At 33.9% G+C, this 21289-nt stretch overlaps 1 protein-coding gene across 2 annotated transcripts in view; it reads right to left on the bottom strand.

The window, feature by feature from the left end:
• The window catches only part of LOC141555396 (cadherin-13-like), a 956506-nt gene that overhangs the window by 137005 nt on the left and 798212 nt on the right, over positions 1-21289 (bottom strand). The window contains exon 6 of one of the 2 annotated variants that reach the window (XM_074288232.1): positions 18840-19011. In XM_074288232.1, coding sequence (XP_074144333.1) covers positions 18840-19011 — 172 coding nt within the window. Of the gene's footprint in view, positions 1-18756; positions 19012-21289 lie in introns of those variants that run through there. The other variant, XM_074288231.1, reaches the window with a different exon arrangement.

The following is a 21289-nucleotide window of genomic DNA, read 5'->3' as shown; positions in this document are numbered from 1 at the left end:
AATGGGTAAAGAGTCACAGAAAAACTAAAAAATACATCTGAAACCATGGAAAATTATGTGTGTGGGGGGTGTGGGGGTGTGGGTGTGGGGGTGTGTAAGTCTGTGTGAAACAGTGTGGTGGATTCCAGTATTGCCACTGATATATCTGTGTCTCTGTGTGACACAGTACCTCAGTATGCCAGGCAACTCTAGAGAGGTTGCAATTTTAAGAGAGTTTTCTCATCATGGATTTTTCCTTACCAGTAAAATCATAAGCCCAGTCAATACACACACACACACACACACACACACACACACACACACACACACACACACGCACATACACACACACGCATACACACATATTCTCTGCCAGGTATTACGACCTTTACAACAACTTTTAAAAAAATTAGGTTCTATTATTCCCATTTTTCAATTGAGCAAACTGAGGTAAATAGAGGTTTAATGACTTGTCTAATATCACACAGTAAGTATTTGAAGCCATATTTGAAGTCAGGTCTTCCTGAATCCAAGACCAGAACTCCATCCATTATATCACCATCAGCTGCCTCCTGTCTCTGTCTCTCTCTGATGTCCATCTCTCTCAGTCTTCCCTCAATCACATATGCAGACACATATACACATCTATATTATATATGTGTATAATACATATATATATATATATATATATATATATATATATATATATATTTGGAGACAGTAAGAAAGGCAGAATGAGAGGCAGCATGGCATAATCAGTAGAGAGCAGGTTGGAGCAGCTAGGTGACATAGTAGATAGAGCACCAGCCTTGAATTCAGGAGGACCCAAGTTCAAATCTGGCCTCAGACACTTAACACTTCCTAGCTGTGGGACTCTAAACAAGTCGCTTAACCTCAGCACAAAAAAAAAAAAAATAGAGCAGGTTTTGTAGCCAGGGACACTCAGGTTCCAGCCTTTCCTTTGACACATGCTGGCTTTATGATACTGGGCAAGACACATAATTCCATACTGTGCTAGAGCAAGAGTGAGTAAACCACAGCCCACTGCCTATTTTGTACAGCCTGAGAACTCAGAATTGTTTTTACATAAATATAAAACATAACACATAAATACAAAAATTTATATAAATATAAATGTGAGTTGTAAAATAAATAAATGTACAATAAATTACAAAAACAATAATTATGACATAATGTAAATATATAATATGAATGTAAACATAATTGTAAACAGAAATTACATGCTAAGCAGGTAATTAGAAAAGTTACAGAATTTACATTTTGCTGAAAGGTAAGGGCAACTGATAGCAGTGGATAAAGTACCAGGCCTGAGACTATTCTTCCTGAACTTCAGGCGTTTACTAGCTATGTGATTCTGGGCAAGTTACTCAACCCTGCTTGCCTAAGTTAACTCATCCGCTAAATGAGCTAGAGAAGGAAATGGCAGATCATTACAGTATCTTTGCCAAGAAAATGACAGATGGAGTCATAAAGAACCAGAAACAATTTAATTGACTAAACAATAACAACAATCATAAACAATGCAATAAAATATTTTTAAAATCTCTTATGGAAAGTTTCCTGATAAAGGACTCATTTCCCTAATATAAGAATAAGTCAGATGTATAAAAAGAATCATTCCCCAAGTGAGAAATGATCAAAGGATATGAACATGCAGCTTTGAGAAGAAGAAATCAAAGTTATATATGTTGTTGTTTTAAGTCACTCTTGATTGAGAAATATGAATTAAAACAACTCTGACTTACCATCTCACACCCAAAATAAAAGGCAAATGCTAGAGAGAATGAGAGAATATAGGTACATTAATGAATTATTGATGGAGTTTTACAGTCAAAGGTTCTGATAAAGGCCTCATTTCCAAAATATATAGAGAATTGACTCTAATTTATAAGAAATCAAACCATTCTCCAATTGATAAATGGTAAAAGGATATGAATAGACAATTCTCAGATGAAGAAATTGAAACTATTTCTAGCCATATGAAAAGATGTTCCAAGTCATTATTAATCAGAGAAATGCAATTAAGACAACTCTGAGATACCACTACACCTATTAGATTGGCTAAAATGACAGGGAAAGATAATGTGCAATGTTGGAGGGGATGTGGGAAAACTGGGACACTGATGCGTTGTTGGTGGAATTGTTGGTTGTTGGTGGTGCTCTGGGGAGCAATTTGGAACTATGCTCAAAAAGTTATCAAACTATGCATACTTTTTGACCCAGCAGCCTTACTAATGAGCTTATAAACCAAAGAGATCTTAAAGAAGGAAAAGAGACCTGCATGTGCAAGAATGTTTGTGGCAGCCCTCTTTGTAGAGGCCAGAAACTGGGAACTATGTGGATGCCCATCAATTGGAGAACGGCTGAATAAATTGTTGTATATGAATGTTATGGAATATTATTGTTCTGTGAAAAATGACCAACAGGATGATTTCAGAAAGGCCTGGAGAGACTTACATGAACTGATGCTGAATGAAATGAGCAGGACCAGGAGATCATTGTATACTTCAACAACAATACTATATGAAGATCAATTCTGATGGACGTGACCCTCTTCAACAATGAGATGAAGCAAATCAATTCCAATAGAGCAGTAATGAACTGAACCAGCTACACCCAGCCAAAGAACTCTGGGAGATGACTATGAACCATACATAGAATTCCCAATCCCTCTAATTTTGTCCGCCTGCATTTTGGATTTCCTTCAGGCTAATTGTACACTATTTCAAAGCCTGATTCTTTTTGTGCAGCAAAACAGCTGTTTGGACATGTATACATATATTGTATTTAATGTATACTTTAACATATTGAACATGTGTTGGTCAGCCCGCCATCTGGGGGGGAGAAGGAGGGGAAAAATTAGAACAAAACAAAAGGTTTGGCAATTGTCAATGGTGTAAAATTACCCAGGCATATATCTTGTAAATAAAAACTATAAAAAAAAAACATTGTAACATGGGTGAAATATTCAGTATATACACTTTACTAAGGCAGACTAGAGTGTTATAAAACTTGAAAAGAGTTCATTAAGAAAAAGCAATTTTGACATTGACTTCCTGGGAATTTCTCACTTCCTAAGCATGACAGATAATTGAGCTGTGTCTTGTAAATAGTTTGGAGCGTGAAGTCAATATGGATAGGTATCTGAATTGATGGGGATTAGATGGTTGCTGTTCTATAGTCATTGATGGGGAATGAATATATTAGTATCCTTTTATAGTTCTGCATTTTTACAATTATATCACAGATTTTAATGGTTGGGAAACTTTGAAATAAATTAATAAAGACCATGGAATCATAAGGATTCTGGTTTTGCTTCCTGAAACTCAAGAGGAACTTTGGCTTCTCTTTGATGAGTATATGCAACTACTGACCTAATCCCACACAATTTCTTCTCTGAAGAGCCATATAGCTCTTCCCACGTACAGCTATGCCCACAAAGTTAATGTCAAATTCAACAGTCTATGCCACTCAGAATAATTATAGTCTATTATAAAAATGTGCAGAATGGTCAATAATATATCTTGCATAATAAAGACTTTTCAATATTTCTTTTTTGCACACACATGCACACACACAGATACTTAGAATTGGTAGATATAGGTTTGCTTAGTGCTGCATTATTTTGCTGTTTTTTTACTTAAAATAATTATTTACCGAGATTTTCTATTAGCTTTGCTTTAGAATTCCACAGCTGGAATTTAATGTCTCTGTGCTATTGTGCATAATAGAAAACACAGTGTTGATGTTAATGGATTTGCTAATAATATCCCTCATTGTGTAATTTGAATTCTAAATCTTTGTAACACATGACAGGTAATCCAACAAATGTTCATTAAGGAGCCCTTCAGTGGAAGCTTCAAAAAAATTAAATTACAATTAAGCAACTGACTTCAAATGAACTTGTAAGACTTTTTAAGATTTTATTTTAAAATACATATGTGAATTCATGAAATTCAAAAGTCCCAATTAGTCTTTGGCCCCAGTAGTTTAGAATGCTGAAAAACAGCCAACTGTTAACAAAAACTTCTGGGAGAGTTCCTTTCTCAATAACAGATAAACCTAATTATATATTTGTTTCTGCCATGGGAATGAGCTCCTTGTGGTCAGAGAATGATTTTTATCTTCCTTTGTAAGCTAGCATTTAGCATAGTATTTTGAACATTATTTCTTTTCTTCAAATCTAGACTCAGAAGCTTACTAGCTGTGTAACCCTGAGCAAAATACTTTTTCTGTTTGTCTCAGTTTCTTCAACTGCAAAATGAGTATAGTAATAGTAGCTATATCCCAATGTTATTGTTAGTATCAAATGAAATTTTTAAAAAGTTTTGAGCACAGTGCCTGGTACATTGTAAGCATCACAAAAATGTTAGCTAATATTATTACTGCTACTATTTCTATTAATAATAATTGTAGAGTCATAGAAATAGGGTAGGCAGGCACTCAGTGTGCCAAGTAGAGACTAACCCTTTCATCTTTCATATGAAACAGTGGTTAAAATCACTTAACAAGACTCACAGTTAGCAGGATGTTCACTTGAACTTTTGTCCCATAATTCTAAATCTATTAATTTATTTTACTGCAATGTGGTAATAATCTATGCAATCAATGTTCGTTATTTTAGCCATTTTCTATTTGTTACCTTTAGCGGCTGGTTGAAATAAATTGCCACAATTATATATTCTATTTCCTTCTTTGTTTCTTTTTAAAACTTTTTTCTCTTTGTTTATGAATAAAACAAACACAAACATTTCAAGTTATGAAGGAAATAAGATTATTGTCTTTGCAACTGTGAATCTGTATCACATATCATTTTAAAAGTATGTTTTGAATTAAGTATGATAATACCAATACTACCCTGATTTATTTTTATTCTTTATTCTAATTTGCTATTGATTTTAGCTTTGCTTTAACAATTTGATATTCAAACTGCATGTAGTATGTATTTAATAAATAAATTAAGCAGAAATTATTTGTCCTTGAGTGTGAATTTCATTCTTGAGAATTTCTTTTGGTCAATTTCATTTGTAGAATATTGCACCATGTGATCCTACCTATTTTTCCCCTGAATCTCTATAAAATTATATAGTTCACATCAAACAATGCCTGATTTTCCCCTTTCTTATTTTTATAATAAGCACTGAGGTGGTGATATGACTTTCATTCCAAATTTCCATTATTTATACTTTGTTCAATATTTACCTTTTGAGTCCAAGTTATATCTAAAAGAACAGCTCTCCTCACTGTTTTCTTTTTATCCACTGAAGAATTAAATAATCATTTAGGCAAGTCAAGAATTTATCAACTGTTTTGTATTTAGCAGAGGAAGTGAGTACTAGCAGAGAACTGGATAATTGAAGTCTATCATAGGTCTTATATTGTCCCTCTGTACTAGGTTTGTGATCTATTTCCTGAATTCCTCATTTCCTCATGCTATTTAGGTGACATAGAATATATTCTCATAACAATATCATTTCTGTATCTCCTTCAATCTATCCTTATTCAAGTATACTTTACTACGTTTCCTTCCTTATGTACCTACTTTTCTTCATATGTTTTAAATATTAATATTCAATGCCATTTTGCTGCCCCTATATCAATTCTATTTTTTTTTGAATAAAGCACTCTCTTCTGGAGTTATGTGGTACAGTGGATAGAATGCAATCTCATAAATAATCTAAGATTTTTTTTTTTTTCCCCTGAGGCTGGGGTGAAGTGACTTGCCCAGAGTCACACAGCTAGGAAGTGTTAAGTGTCTGAGACCAGATTTGAACTCGGGTCCTCCTGAATTCAAGGCCAGTGCTCTATCCACTGAGCCACCTAGCTGCCCCCAATAATCTAAGATTTTTGATGTTGTTCAGTCATTTCAGTCATGTCTGATTCTTTGTGTTCCCTTTGTTTTATTGCTATGAGAAAGATACCAAAGTGTCTTGCCATTTCCTTCTCGAGATCATTTTACAAATGAGGAATTGAGGCAAACAGGATTAAGTGACTTGTCCAGGGTCACATAGCTGGTAAGCATCTGAGGCTGAATTTGAACTCAGGAATATGAGTCTTCTTGACTTCAGGATCTGAATTCTATCCACTGTGCTGTATAACTACCATATTCTCTCCTTTATCCCCATTCCCAGCCCCTCCCCCAAATAAAGCTTATATCAAATTATGCAAAATATTTCCATAAAAGCCTCCATGATTTTATTTCATCTTGCATGAGAACTGTGTTGTGGGACTGATTATTAATCAAGTACAAACTTACCTTAGTTGAACAAACTATGTTTCATAACCATCAACTCATAGCAATTTGGGACATATTGCTATCCATCTTATTCTAACTCTCTAAAGAGTTCCTCTCTACTTTCTCTGGGAATAGTAAATAAATTAATTCTACCATTAAAGGGCATGACAAAGGACTACCTAATTGCTCTATTCACTATCTTAATGACTGATCATCAGTAAAAACAAAACAAAACAAAACAACAAAGAACACCAACAAAACAATTATTTTTCCTGGCCACTATTCCCTTTTATACAATGCATCTTCCTCTTAGAAAAAAAATTAGCTCCTTGAGGGCAGGCACATTGTCATTTTTGTCATATAATTAATAGGTCCTAATATAGTGCCTGGCAGAGAATAAGTTCCTACATGCCTATTAATTCATTGTTTTTTTTTAAACTTATTTTCTCTGTTCTTATATCTTTTCTTACTTGCCTATCTTCAAAGACTTCTTTCAAGTACCAGCTAAAATATCAGCTTTTATAAGAAGTCTTTCCAGATTCCCCATAATGCTAGCCTTTCTTTGGTGATTGATCTTTAATTAATCTATAAATAACTTGCTTGTGATGTGATCTATGAGGTGGGGTTTGGCACCAAATGATGTGGTTTGAGGAGCAAAATGATGCTCGCACCAAAAGTTGGAGTTTGGTCATCTGAAAAATTTACAATGACCATTCTCTTAGGCAAAAGGTAGATGGTGTGGGGGAAGGAGAAAGGAAAAGCCACCAAAAGGCAGAGTGCCTTGGCAGACTGACTCAAAGAAAGGCACTGAAAAGAGATCAATTTAGATTTGAGGACAGGAAACATATCTTAATTATTAGTAATATGCCAAAGCTTAAAGGGCTTCTTTAGGAAATAGTGGATTTTTGTCTTAAAAGTCTTCAAATAGAAACTGTATTACCACTTGTTAAGAGTATTGTAGAATGGCTTCTTTTTTAGAAATTAGATGGTACTAAATGGACTAAATGACAACTGAGATCCTTACTCTGAGATCTTATGACTCAAGCACTTGATGTTTACAGAGTTTAGGGTTAATGAAGGCAAGATTCAAACCTAGAAACACTCTTACTCTAAACCTATTGCCCACTCCATTCCCCAAAGCTAGGTTAATAATTGAAATGATGTGACTTAACTCTGTCTACCATACTATAGTGATGAAATATTCCTTTCAGATATAGAAAGCTGATTCAGAAAAGACAGCCAACATTTGAAGCATAACCATCATTTCATCAAGATGTCATAAATGGTTTGAATTGGACCATGAATAGAGAGCCCTCCATTAAGTATTTACTAGGTTAAATTGCAGGTTTTTCTACTCCTTAAAATAAGAGTGTTATGTCATTTCAAGGTTTCCTTAAGTGTCCTCAACTCAGAAGCACTACTATCCAATCATGAAGGATAAAGTGTTGTTTCAAGAGGCTATGAATGTTAGAGTGTCAATCATGCAAGCATTTTTTTGGAAAGAATTTCTATGAAAGAGAAGAGAAGGGAGATTTTTAAAATAACCTTTCACTTAAAAAGGAGAATGACCTATGGCAAAAGAGCTATAGAATATATTTTCATGTTTCTAGAAACTCCAAATTCTAGCTTATTTTAAAATGCATATGGCTGTAGAATTCCATATAGGTACATTTCACTAAAGCAACAGATGTGTTTATTTCATTTTCATAAACATGTTATAAGTACCTAACTTGTATAGGGCCCCATTACTAAATGCTATAATATATAAAAGACAAATAAATAATTGCTGTTCCTCTAAAGGCAATAAGTATTTAGGATCAATTCTATTTTCTTCCATTTGCATTATCCTAACTAGGTTATGAATTGCATTTTTCACAATAACTTTGATAGGTAAGTGCATTGTGTATGCCCCTTTTACTAATGAAAAAGATAATTCTTCACTATTCTATAAAATCAAGTAGAAGTTTTCTGTAAATCATGATTTAAGCATTCATGGGAGCTGAATATATTTATAGGATCTGTTTTCCTCAGGGAGAATCTCTTAAAGAATTTAAGGAACTGTTTAAAAATGTTATATGTAAATATGGATTTTCCTCTACTAAATTTGTACAAAGATATCTTAGTAAGACAAGAAAGTTAATCCTGGTTTCTTGAAGGTCATGCTAATATGAAAAATAGTCTTCTAAGTGGAAAATTTTCAGGTATGGACCTAGTAATAAAATATGTATGCACTATTCTTTTTTTATTAAAGGTTTTTAATTTTCCAAACATGTATATGGATAATTTTTCAACATTAACCCTTGCAAAACCCTACAATCCCCCCTTCCCTTGTCCCTTCCCCTAGATGGCAAGTAATTCAATATATGTTAAACATGGCAAAGATATATGTTAAATACAATGTATGCATAGATATTTGCAAAAATATCTTGCTGCACAAGAAAAATCAGATCAAAAAGGAAAAGCAGAAAGAAAACAAAATGCAAGCAAACAACAGAGAGAGTGAAAATGCTATGTTGTGTTCCACACTCAGTTCCCATGGTTCTCTCTCTGGGTGTATATGGCTCTCTTCATCATTGAACAAATGGCATTGGTTTGAATCATCTCATTGTTGAAGAGAACCACATCCATCAGAATTGATTGTTTTATAGTCTTGTTGTCGCCATGTATAATGATCTCCTGATTCTGCTCATTTTATTTAGCATTAGTTCATGTAAGTCTCTCCAGGCTTCTCTGAGTGATCCTGCTGGTCATTTCTTACAGAACAAGAATATTCTATAACATTCATATAGCATAACTTATTCAACCATTGTCCAATTGATAGGCATCCACTCAGATTCCATTTTTTGCCACTACATAAAGGGCTGCCACAAACATTTTTGCACATGTGGGTCCCTTTCTGTCCTTTAAGATCTCTTTGGGATGTAAGCCCAGTAGTAGCATTGCTGGATCAAAGAGAATGTACAGTTTCATATCTTTTGGGGCATAGTTCCAAATTGCTTTCCAGAATGGTTAGATCAGTTCACAGTTCCACCAGCAATGTATTAGTGTTCAAGTTTTCCACATCCCCTCCAACATTTGTCATATCTTTTCCTGTCTTAACTAGTCCAGGAGGTGTGTAGTGTCTACCTACTATTCAAGATCAACTTTACTGATCATGGAGAGACTCATTAAGAGATTCATTTGGCAAAATTATCAATTTATTGGCCACAGCTATTCCTAAAAACTACATATAAAGGTTTATTATTATAGTTTAGTCATTTTTTCTGTTGTATCTAACTCTTTGTGACCTCATTTAGAATTTTCTTGGCAAATATATTGCAGTTCATTGTCATTTCCTTCTCCAGTTCACTTAACAGATTAGTAAACTGAAGTAGAGTGAGGCGACTTGCCCAACATCAGAAAGCTAGTAAATGTCTGAGGCTGGTTTTGAGCTCAGGTCTGGCATTCTATCCAGTGTACTACCTTGCTGTTCTCATCAAACTACCAAAGGATTTTGATTTATACCAGTGAGCTATATCAGCTACATTGATAATATAAATAATCTTTATTATCTTAAACTAAACTTGAATTTACTTAAGTGTTATAGATATAACATCACCCAGATCTGATTTGGTCTTAGGAAAATATTAGCATCATTACTGATGTATCATAGACATTTCCAGCATCTCTTAGAAATTAGTTCCAGTCACATAATAAATTTGCAAAAAGTCACTGAGAAATTGATAGAATGGAAATTTGTCTAGTGAGATGAGACCAATAAAGATCCCTTTAGCAAGAAAAGTAAGCTTCTTCATGATATCATGGGTAGATTCAGAGTAAATAGAATTGAACCTAATATTAGAATAACTATGTTCAACATAGTAAGAAAGGAAAATGTTCCACCAAACAGGAAATAAGATCAATTGCTATATTTCCTCTTATTTATATAATTACTTGAGAAAAACCTAACGATAAAAATAATAATAATGAAGATGACTAAATAGTCATCTTCTGATGAAGTCCCTTAAAAGTCTTATTCTCTGAAAAAACAGAAAAATTCCATGATCCTAGGATAAGAACTAGGCTCCACTGAATATACCAGTCACTTAAAAGAGGTTCCTTTGTTAGATAAGAACACTTGATTAAATTAATTAGATTCAGAATAATAATTTATTGAGCAAGCCAGCATCAATGCTGCAGTGTATAGAATCCTAGGCCTGGAGGAATTAAGACCTGAGTTCAAATTTTGTATCACTAGCTTCTTGTGAGATAATAAGTCACTTAATTTCTGTTTGCCTCAGTCTCCTCAATTGTATCATGGGTATGATAGAACTACTTTTCAGGGTTTTTGTGAAGATTAAATGAAACATTATTGGGGGGGAAATGTGTTTAGCACAATGTTTAATATGTAGTAGACACTATAAATGCTCATTACCTTCCTTTCTTTTCACTTTCTTAATGAATAAATTACAATTTCTTGTATTTATTATATCACACCATTACTAAGTGCATACTTTTGCTCTGCTGCTCCATTGAGGGTATCTGGGGATAATTGATTGACATACTTCAGAAAGAGACTCACACTTTTTCAGTTAAAAGGTCCCATAGCCATTTTTCATATTGGCTTTTAGAAAGTGAAACTGGGTGATTACTCTTGCAGTCAATATTCAACTCATACAAAATTCCCCTACTTTCTCTACTTCAACATTTATTGAATGGAGAAATTGGACCCTGTGAAATATTCCTCAGATAAGTCAAGACTAATGGCAAATGAGGAAATAAAGAGAACTATGAGCACCTAGGAGTGTTTTGTTTAACTGAAAATATGTATCAAATGGGTCTCCTAGTTAGGGATAAAATAAATAAAGGAATGAGGTGTGCTCATTTAAGGTAGAGTAACTAACGGTGAAAATTTCTATAAACAAGGAATATTCAGGGAAATTTAATTGATGACAGATATGGGAGAAGAATATAGAGACAAAACCAATGCCAAATGTATTAAGTAACAAAGCTATAGTGTTAATGAGGGATGTACTGAAAAATGAAGTCACATTGCTTGTTCAACTAATTTTCAGATATAAACTAAGAAATACTATCACATTCTAAGAAGTAAATCCTAACAGTTTCAGAAAATAGACACCACAACAGTTCTATCTCGGGATGGAGTGGTAATATCTTATTTAAGCCAACTTATCCAGAGGAAGGAATTCAGAATGATGAAAGGATTTGATTTTAACCTAGAGAAGACTGGGTGTGACATGAGAAGTATCTCCTAATACTTGGAATGATGGAATGTCTGATGGGATCAGATAGAAAATTAACAATTTAATAATTTTTGAACTTTCAAATTATATGGTTCTATCCATTATAATATCTGCTTTGCTTATACTCTCTTTGAAAAGGAAATATTTCCCAAACTTTGGTGAATTCTAGTGCCTCCCTCTCAATTATTTCTTATTTATTCTCTACATTGTTTGTACATATTTAGCTACTTATTGTTTCCTTCCTCCAGAGATTGTAAACTCCTTGAAGGCAGTCTGTCTTTTATCTTTTTATATCCACAGCATTTAACACAATGCCTTCCACACATTAAGTGTTTAAGTAGTATTTATTGACTAAAAAGTTACAGAAAAAGAAAAGTTAAATCTCCTTGACAGGAGAACCAGAGCAAGGATTCCCAAAGAAAATTTTTTTTAAAGGGAGGGAACCTATATGCACAAAAATATTTATAGCAGCTCTCTCTCTCAGGGAAAAGAATTAGAAATTGAGGGGTGCCCATTAATTAGAGAATGGTTGAATAAACTGTGGCATGTGATTATGATGGAATAATATCATTCTATGGAAAATGATGAGTGGAATACTCTCAGAAAATCTGGGAAAGTCCTCCATGAACTCAAGCAAAATGAAATGTGCTGTGTACAAAGTAGTAGCAATGTTGTGGAATGATCAACTGTGAATGACTGCTATTGTTAGCAATACAATGACCCGTAACTACTCTGAAGGATTTATGATAAAAAATACTCAGAAAAAATAACTTATTGTGTCTGAATACAGTTTGAAACATAGTTTCTTTTTAAACTTTATTTTTCTTGAAAGTTTTCATTTGGAGAGGAGAGGAGGGAATCTATTTTTTTCACAACATAACTTTTAGGGAAATGTTTTGCATAACTTCACATGTACCTTCTTAATGGGAGTGGTGGTGGAGAGGAAGAAAGGAATTGGAAAGCAAAGTTTTAAAAACAAATGTAAACAATATTTTGTGTGTAATTTGGGAAACTAAAATATTAAAATCAAAATTAAAAAAAAAAGAAAGAAAGAGGTCCCTGAGGAGGCTTGGGTTTGAAGTCTGAATGGATATCAAAAATATAGCAAACATAATCCCTTGTAGGACAGTGTGGATACTTCAGTGTTGGTCCTTTCTGGGATTTACTTTAGAATATGATAGCTCCCCTGGTTGTCTTTCAGCATAAATGTCTATCATCTAACCAGTGTAAGTTTTACCTCCAAAGCAGATGATCAGAACAGACTAGTCTAATGCCCAAGAAGTAAGCACTGATTAATGTAGTAATAATCATGACAGACAATGAGCTGAGATAGAGGCAGGAAATTAGGATTCATTTCCAGATTTGTAGCTGACTTGCTAAGCAGTGTTGAGCATATCATATTCTCAAACACAGCTCAAGGGAATAACAGTATTTCCCCCATGGGGCCTACCCTCTATCCAAACAGAAATGTCACTGTTGAAGATAATATCCTCTGTCTCCCAAGCATGCATTTGCAGGATCATATATCTTCCTTCCATCATCCCCCATTCAGCTGTCATCTCTCAGAACATGGGCTCCTTTTGTGGGTTCTGTAATGGTACTGACAGCCCCTTGCACACTTCAGAGGATGGGTGCCTTCCTGCCTGGCTAGCTCTCCCTGTCTGTACCTGCTTCCAATCAAGGGAAAACAAAGCTGTAGTGATTTTACAGAAGAATGAGAGAGAACAGGAAGGGCAAACATGTGCCTGCAAGGCTTTCAATATTGATAATAGAAAGCAACAGGAACAAAGTATTCATCCATACAACATCCATGCAATATAATTCAAAGACTCCCCTATGGTCTAGTTGTGGAAAACCTCAAGAAGTCTCTGCTGAGGAGAAATAGGATAGTTTTTGTATTTTTGCCTCCTGAGCCCCATTCAGAATTTTAAGTACCCAAACTATTCTCATGCATCTGGTACCCTAAGCATTTCTTCATGTTCAGGAAGGGCTAGGATAATCACCTTTAGGAATTAATCAGAGATTTTGTTCCCTTGGCATAAGCTTTAATGCAAAGGTTAGATATCCTGGTTTTAATTCCATATCTCAGAGTAGCTAATTGTGCAACTCTGAGATAAGAACATCATAATGAAAGCAAGCCTGCCAAAGAACACTTGGTTTGAATTCTGAGTTCTGTCTGTGCAACTTTTGGCACTTAACTAAACCTCAGTTTCCATATCTATAAAATCAGAGTATTGAATTATAACAATCTCTAAGCTCCCCTTTCCCTCTAAATCTATGATTCTGGTATTCTGGGAGTTGTATATTATTATTATTGAGTCATTTCTTTCATGTTTGATGATTTGTAACTGTGGGGCTTTCTTGGCAAAAATACTTAAGGGGTTTGTCATTTCCTTTTCCATTTCACTTCACAAGTGAGGAAACTAAGGCAAAAAGAGGTAAGTGACTTGCCCAGGGTCATACACTCATAAGGGACTGAGGGCTAATTTGAACTCAGGAAGGTGTGTCTTCCTGATTTCAAGCCCAGTGTTGTATTCATTGTACTACCTATGGCATTGAAAAAATGAGCTCCTTACTTCAGTTTTCCATCTGTAAAATAAGGCTACATGATAGCTATTATCCTTTTCCTAAGGGCTACATTTCTTTCTAATTTTAAAAACAAATTCTACATGGATTTTGGTAAAGTTGTGGTGTATGATCATGACATAATACTAATTAATTAATTATCAATGATTTTAGAAAAAAATTGGAAAGTCTTGCATGGAATAATAAAGAATGAAATGAGCAGAATTAAGAGAATGATGCATACAGTAATATTATTTTAAGAACAACTTTGATTGATTAAGCCATTTTGTCTATTGTAAATACCCAATTAACTACAAAGGACATGAGGAAAGGCATTATTTACATCCAGGAGAAAATCTGATAAATAGATATAAAGAATGATTTTACATATATATCACATATGTATGTATATAAATTTTGTCTAATGCTAGCTATCTCTAGGGCTAAAGGTTGGAAAAGAATAAAAAAAAATTCCATGATCATTTTATCATATATGTTAAAGAAATAGCAAATTATATGCAACAGATTTGCAGTTTCATGAGTAATCATTGTTCCCCCCATATTCTACTATGTTACTGAAATGATTGTTTACTAAATGTAGAATAAAGTTTGTAAAAATGAAAAAAAATATTTACATGTGTACTTTTTTGTTATTTATTTGAGGATAATAAATGGATAAAGTAAGAAGGAGCATTGCAGTATTGTTAAAATTCAAATAGTAATTTTTTTTCTTCTTTGGTTTCCTTTTATCCAGTAATGAGGATTATATAATACCTCTGTGTTTAGTACCAATCAGCTCTAAAAGGTACCTTGTCTGTACATATTTTCAATATTGATAATAGAAAGCAACAGGAACAAAGTATTGTAACTTTCCCAAGGAATGAATCTGAGTCGGCAACCTTCAAATACACTTGACAATGACAAGGATATTTTTCTTATTGGGAGATGACTTTTGGTGTGTTTTGCGTGCTTGTTTTTCCTATGAAAACCTTGAACTTCTTTGGTCCTTCTTTCTAACCAGTTACCTCTGGAGAAAGGATTGGGATCACAAAGCAAGCCTCACTAACTGTATGCTCAATAATTAATAAAGTCTATTCATCCTGATTTTCCTAAAACATGAGATATGGACTTCTTAATTTGATTAGTAAGTCACAATCTTCTAGGAGTTATTGATTAGCTCATGGCAAAGCGGCCCCCAAGCAATCTTCTTACTAGCTATTTATGATGATTGTCTAAACAACCACATGATAATAGGTGGTATTTTAGGAAAGACATCTCTTTAAATTCTCATACTTCATTACTTTCTGAGTTAGGCCTGGAAAAGAAGCAGATAGTTGGTCATGTTAAAAAAAAAGTCATTTAAAATGTTATCACTGTCAGTAACAGTCCTGCAGTTATAAGAGTGAAGGGCAGGAAATAAGCACCTACTATTAGGAATCAGTCATTGTGCTAAACACTTGACAAATATAATCTAATTTGATCCTCACAACAACCCAGAGAGGTAGGTACTACAATTAACCCTGTTTCATGGCTTAGGAAACTGAGTCAGAGATTGATGTGCCCAGGGTCATATAACTAATAAATTTACTATATTTATTTGGGTCTTCCTGACTCCAGACTCAGAGATCTATCCACTATAATACACTGGTGACCCAAGTATAACTATGAAGATTCTCAGAAACATTGTATGTTCCCTCAGAATTTATGAAAATCTAAATGCTGAGGTTGTCTCTACATAATCCATTATCAGTTAACAAACATTGATCATCTACCATATGCCATGTACTGTACTAGGAGGTAGGGAAAATCGTAACTATTTCTATCTTCAATGAGCTTGCATTACCCTTGAGATAAAACATAAGTTGGCACACATATGTTCCAATCGAGGAATAAAACAGGATTCATGCAGGCAGAGAATGTTATATTTCCTACACTTCCCATAGACCCAATTTTGATTTCAAAGTCTGACCTCAAAATGTGTTTATTCTTTACTGTTAAGTTTTTGTACAATCCCCTTCCATTGCCTGTGCATGGGAAAGGGTATGGAATACATTATTAAGCTACTGGATGAATTTTGAAGACATCATCCTTGACCAAAGAGTCCTAAGAAGAAATCAAACAAGATAACACTTGACAGTCTGCAGCCATTTTTTGACTGGTTAAGACAAACCCATACAATGTTGTATTGCTCAACTCAAAGTTTCTAAGTCATTTTTTATTATTACTATACAATCAAATGAAATAAAACATTGATTGGAGCCAAAGGGTACAGCAGGTGTGGACATAGTTGCCTCATGCAGACAACAAATGTTATATTTTTTAATATCATAACATAAATTGTAAGTAGGATTTTGAAGTGCTTTGCATTTTGCTTGAGACTCAACAACAACTTACAAACAACAAAAAATGCTTTATGATTTTAGAAACTCATTGTGCCAAAAGTTCCATTTTTGAAAGAAACTATAGCAGATGTAAGGCCATTAAATTTGAAATCTATTCTTTCCTAAAATTGAAAGAAATGATCACTAACAGGAAAATTGGATGCCTTCTTATCATAAATAGCCAATGAAGACATATGCATGCCTCCAGCTTCCAAGAACATAGCATCTATCTCTGTGTTCAGAATAGGGTCACACATTTTACTTCCTACTTTACTTTGCTCCATAGTCATAGAACTTTAGACTTTTAACAGTAAAAGCAAAATTTTCTTCTATTGTCCAACTCCAATCACTCTAGTATTTTCATCTGAAATTTTCCTATCTTATTTTATCTAGCAGGTTGAAAATTATTTTAGAAGAAAAAATAAAATCAGCATTTTCTTTTATATGTTTTTCCCAATGGATAGATGACTCTTGCAGGCAAACATTATTTCATTTTTGTCTTAATATCTTTAGTGCATGACCAAATATCAACTACTATTCATATTAACCAATAAAGAGGTAGTATGTAGAAGTGAAAAGGCTATATTTTCAGGCAGAAGATATGGGTTCAAATTTCACTGATGATGATTCCATAAGTATTTTACTTTAAGATACTGTTTTTAAAGTTCTTGGAAAATGCCTGTAACATGTTGTCATTTTACATATGAGGAAACTGAGGCTTAAAAGGTCATGCTAGTAAATACAGGTGGTAAGATTTGAACTCAGGAAAAATGAGTCTTCCTGACATTGAGCATGGCACTGTTTCTACTGTACCACCTAGCTGTTCCACATGCTGGAACATAGTAGGGGCTTAATAAATACTTTTCCTCCTCCTTCTTATTTGGGTCCTTCCTTCCTCTACCTATCTTATCTATAAAATCAAAAGTGGGAATAAATAGACTTTGTTATCTCTTTCATCTCTAAATCTATGATCTTAAGCTAGTTGATTAATTATTTTCACTAGTTTTTATATAGTATTTGAAAGTTTGACAAATATTTTATACATGCTATTTTATTTGATTTTTACCACCCTGTAATTAAGGCATTATTCTTTATCTTCATTTACTAGATGAGGAAATTGAGGCTGACAAGTTCCATGACTTTCCCAGGATCACATAGCTAGCAAGTATTTGAAGAAAAAAATTGAACTCTGGCCTTGTGACTCTAAATTCAGCATTCTAATCACTGTTTTAGAGATGCTTCATTTAGTTCATAAACCTTGTTGACTAACATGAGACCTTACACACTGAAAATGCTCCATTCTATTCCTATTCCAATTCTAGTTAAATTCCATTATGTTAAAGAAAAATAAACCTACTTTTCCACACAGTATTTGGATGAGGAAGGCAGACAAAGAGACCAGATCTATTAGAAGGCAGAGTTCTTATGTATAGCCTAAAAGTATTCACATGGAAGCTTAATAATTCTAATGGAAAGCATTTTGAAACATATGTTTAGTTCCACTAACAGTCTTCCAAAAGACCTAGTCAAAACCTGTATAAATAAATACATTTTAAAAGCAAAAAATGAATTGGAGCAATTGTTTAGAAATAATTTCTTTGCATCCTTCATATTGCCTATTTTGACATAATGTCAATCACCCACAACATAGTATGATTTCATTGCCTTCTACTTTTGAATATTACAAAATCAAAGTTCTGATTCATGTATGTGAATATGCATTATTTTTTTCTTTTTTTAGCACAAGCATTCTATGATAGAATTATGCTTCTGTGTCTTCTGCTGATGACATAATAAGCATAAAATTCAGAAGTTGAGCTAGAAATACTAAAACTTCCTTTAGTGGAAATAATATACAGGCAAAGAGCTCTTCTAAGTTCTATGACAACAACTAGAGAGGATATTTCTACATATATTTAAAAATAGACCTGTAACTAATGACAAAAATTTTCAGGCTGAATTTCCATGACAGAAGTAAATAAACAAATAAACAGCCCTAAACAATCCCATTAAGACAATGTTCAGTGAAATGAATTGTGAACTTGATGGCCTGTTCAGTATTGTAAGACCTTCTCACATCATGAATACATATATTAGTCTTTAGGCTAACAAGGATGATCTGGGATATTTTTTCCCAACCATCTTTTGTCTCTCACCAGGGACTATATTTACATTTTACAAGTATCTTAGAGGAAATAGGAAAAATAAGTTCAATAATAACTATTAAATTCTACCATTTATCTTAATTTATGCTTTGTTCTGTAAATAAATAACACCACCATATCAAATGACAATATAGGAGACATGGAGATAGACTAACATACACACACACAAACACACGCAAAATTCTTTAGGGATCCACAGAAAAGCCACCCAACTTTACTTTTAAGCTTTACTTTTTTCCCCTAAAATGACTGTAATAGATAAGGCAGAAAGACTTACCAGTAGGAGACCCTTCCATGACATGACCGATGTATGGTCCTTCCTTAAAAATGGGCCTGTTGTCATTCTGATCAATTACGATAATATCCAAAGAGACAGGTCCCTCAATGGTTTTGCCGCTGACATCAGTAGTCTCCACGAACAGCTGTTTGAGTAAAGAGATTGGGGGAAAGGAATTCATTTATTGTGAAAACTGAAATATGTTCCTCCTGGGAAAGGCAGGGAACATCAGCAATTTTGTTGTAATTAGCTCTTGGCAAAGTTCAAACTTTGGTCTCAGTGGATAGTCACTAGGATTGAATTAGAAAGTGAAGGATTTGAGTGAAAGAGAAAAATCAATTCGTGCTGGATCCCCATTGGGTATTTTGCAATTAATTCACTGAATTTGCAAAAAGAACCTAAAGAAATAAAAAACCACAATCTGATATGAATTATGTGAAAAACTGCTGAGGGTATGATGTCTTCTATTTCTTTAGCATAATTATGCTTACAAGGAATATTTTAGTGGTAAGAGAAATGGCAAAAGCAGTTTATAGCAGAATATTGAGTCATAATTTCAAGCGTTTGTGATTTAATAAGTGTACATGTCCTCTTCATTTTTAAACATCATAAGCCTTCTATAGCTGAAGTAACTTGATTGTTGGAGAGACATATTTATTACTTAGTAACCAACATATGTTTGTTGGGAGGGGGAGAAAGGGGAAAGAAAGCTAAAAGAAGAAAAAGGAAAAGAAGAAGAAACAAAAGAAAAAAAAAGAAGAAGAAAAGAAGAAGGAAAAGGAAGAGGAGGAGAAAAAAGGGAGAAAGAAAGAAAGGGAGAAGGAAAAAGACAGGGAAAAGAAGAAGAAAGGAAGAAGAAGGAGGAGAAGAAAAGGAGGAAGAGAGAAGAGAGCAAAGAATAAGAGAGAAGAGGAGAGAAATAGAGGGAGGGAAAGGGAGGAAAAGAGAAGAAAGGGAGGGGAGAAAATGTCATGGACATATTTAGGAAGCCACAATCTTCATGTCTCATGAGTCATGCCCAGTCCTATTCCTGATATTGGCATGGGGTTAACTTATCCTGATACTGGTGAACATTCAAGGATATAGTTTGAAGTGATTCATTCGGATAACCATTGAAAATAAAATGGCTTATCCACAGACTCTCCCTTGTTTCAGAGGCAAAGGAAAAGCTCACCAAAGGAATGACCTTAATGAAATCTAATTTTTGGTTTGTTTTTGTTTGTTTGCTTTTGAATTAAAGTCACTGCAAGAGAATCAGGATTAAAGTCATAAAAATGAAGAGAAAAGAGTTATGGGATCTTGATCTCTTCATTTAGGAGTCCTGGGAGAAGCAAAGAAAAATGGTTCAGCTTCTCATTAACATTTCTGGCTATTATTTCAATCTCTCTCTCTTTAAGAGTCAGCATTAAGTGGTGATATTTTTTTAAAAATAATATCAGATTATAGTTGTAGTTCTTGATTGCAAGCATTATTTGCCTATCTTTGTAACTTTATACATATTACTTTTCCCCAAATCTAAACCCTATTATTTCATGTCATCTAAGTTTAGATGATCACTTACCAGGCGTGTTGTAGAAAGGTGTTTTTTTTTCAGGTTTTACACTAGCTGATAATTGATTTCCCTTCCAACACAGAGTATGTAAAATTCATTGAATAATATAATTTTATTATTAGAAGAGGCTTTAGCAGTTATCTATTCCAATCTATAACCAAAAAGGTTACCTACTTTAACATGTCCAACAAATGTTCATCCAGTCTCAGCTTGAAGAGCTCCAAGGAAAGGAACTTTAGTGATTACTGAGGCATTCTCTTTAGAGTCACTTTAAATCAGTTCCTGTTTTTAGGAAGTGTTTAATATCAAAGCTAAATCAACCTTTTTTACAGCATCCACCTATTGATACTCTACTTCTGCTCTAAAAGAGAAGACTTGGGTTAAAAGAAGATGCTTTAGATCCACTCACAGTACTTTGGAAGAATAGAATGGATATCATTTTTACCCCTCTTCTATTCAAAAAAAGCAAGAGCTGATAATATAAGGTTTTTTTTCATGTCCTCCAAACATTTGTCTCTTGAGAAAGTACCAGAAGCATCTCAACTAATTCAAATAAATAATACATTGATACATACATATGTTAACTCAGTATCATAATTGTTTGCTTGTCTATATCAGTATACACTGTGTGAAGACACTGAAGTACCTAACCCATGAATCCCAAACAATACAGATGCCTCTGAACCAACTACATTCAACATGATGAAAATATGAAGGAAGGCAATTCAAAGCAAAACCCTGGAGGGGTACTTTCTAACTTCTACTGATCTTCCTGCAATTCTGCTCCACAATATTGGCATGCCAAATGGCACACTCTTCACTCATTTCCTGTTTCTCACCAGATAATGGTTAGTTTCTACATTTACCACTA

Source organism: Sminthopsis crassicaudata, chromosome 2, assembly GCF_048593235.1.
Source record: "Sminthopsis crassicaudata isolate SCR6 chromosome 2, ASM4859323v1, whole genome shotgun sequence".
Classification (NCBI taxonomy): Eukaryota; Metazoa; Chordata; class Mammalia; order Dasyuromorphia; family Dasyuridae; genus Sminthopsis; species Sminthopsis crassicaudata.
Note: the sequence above shows the minus strand (reverse complement) of the source record. Positions and strands in the feature narration are given on the sequence as shown.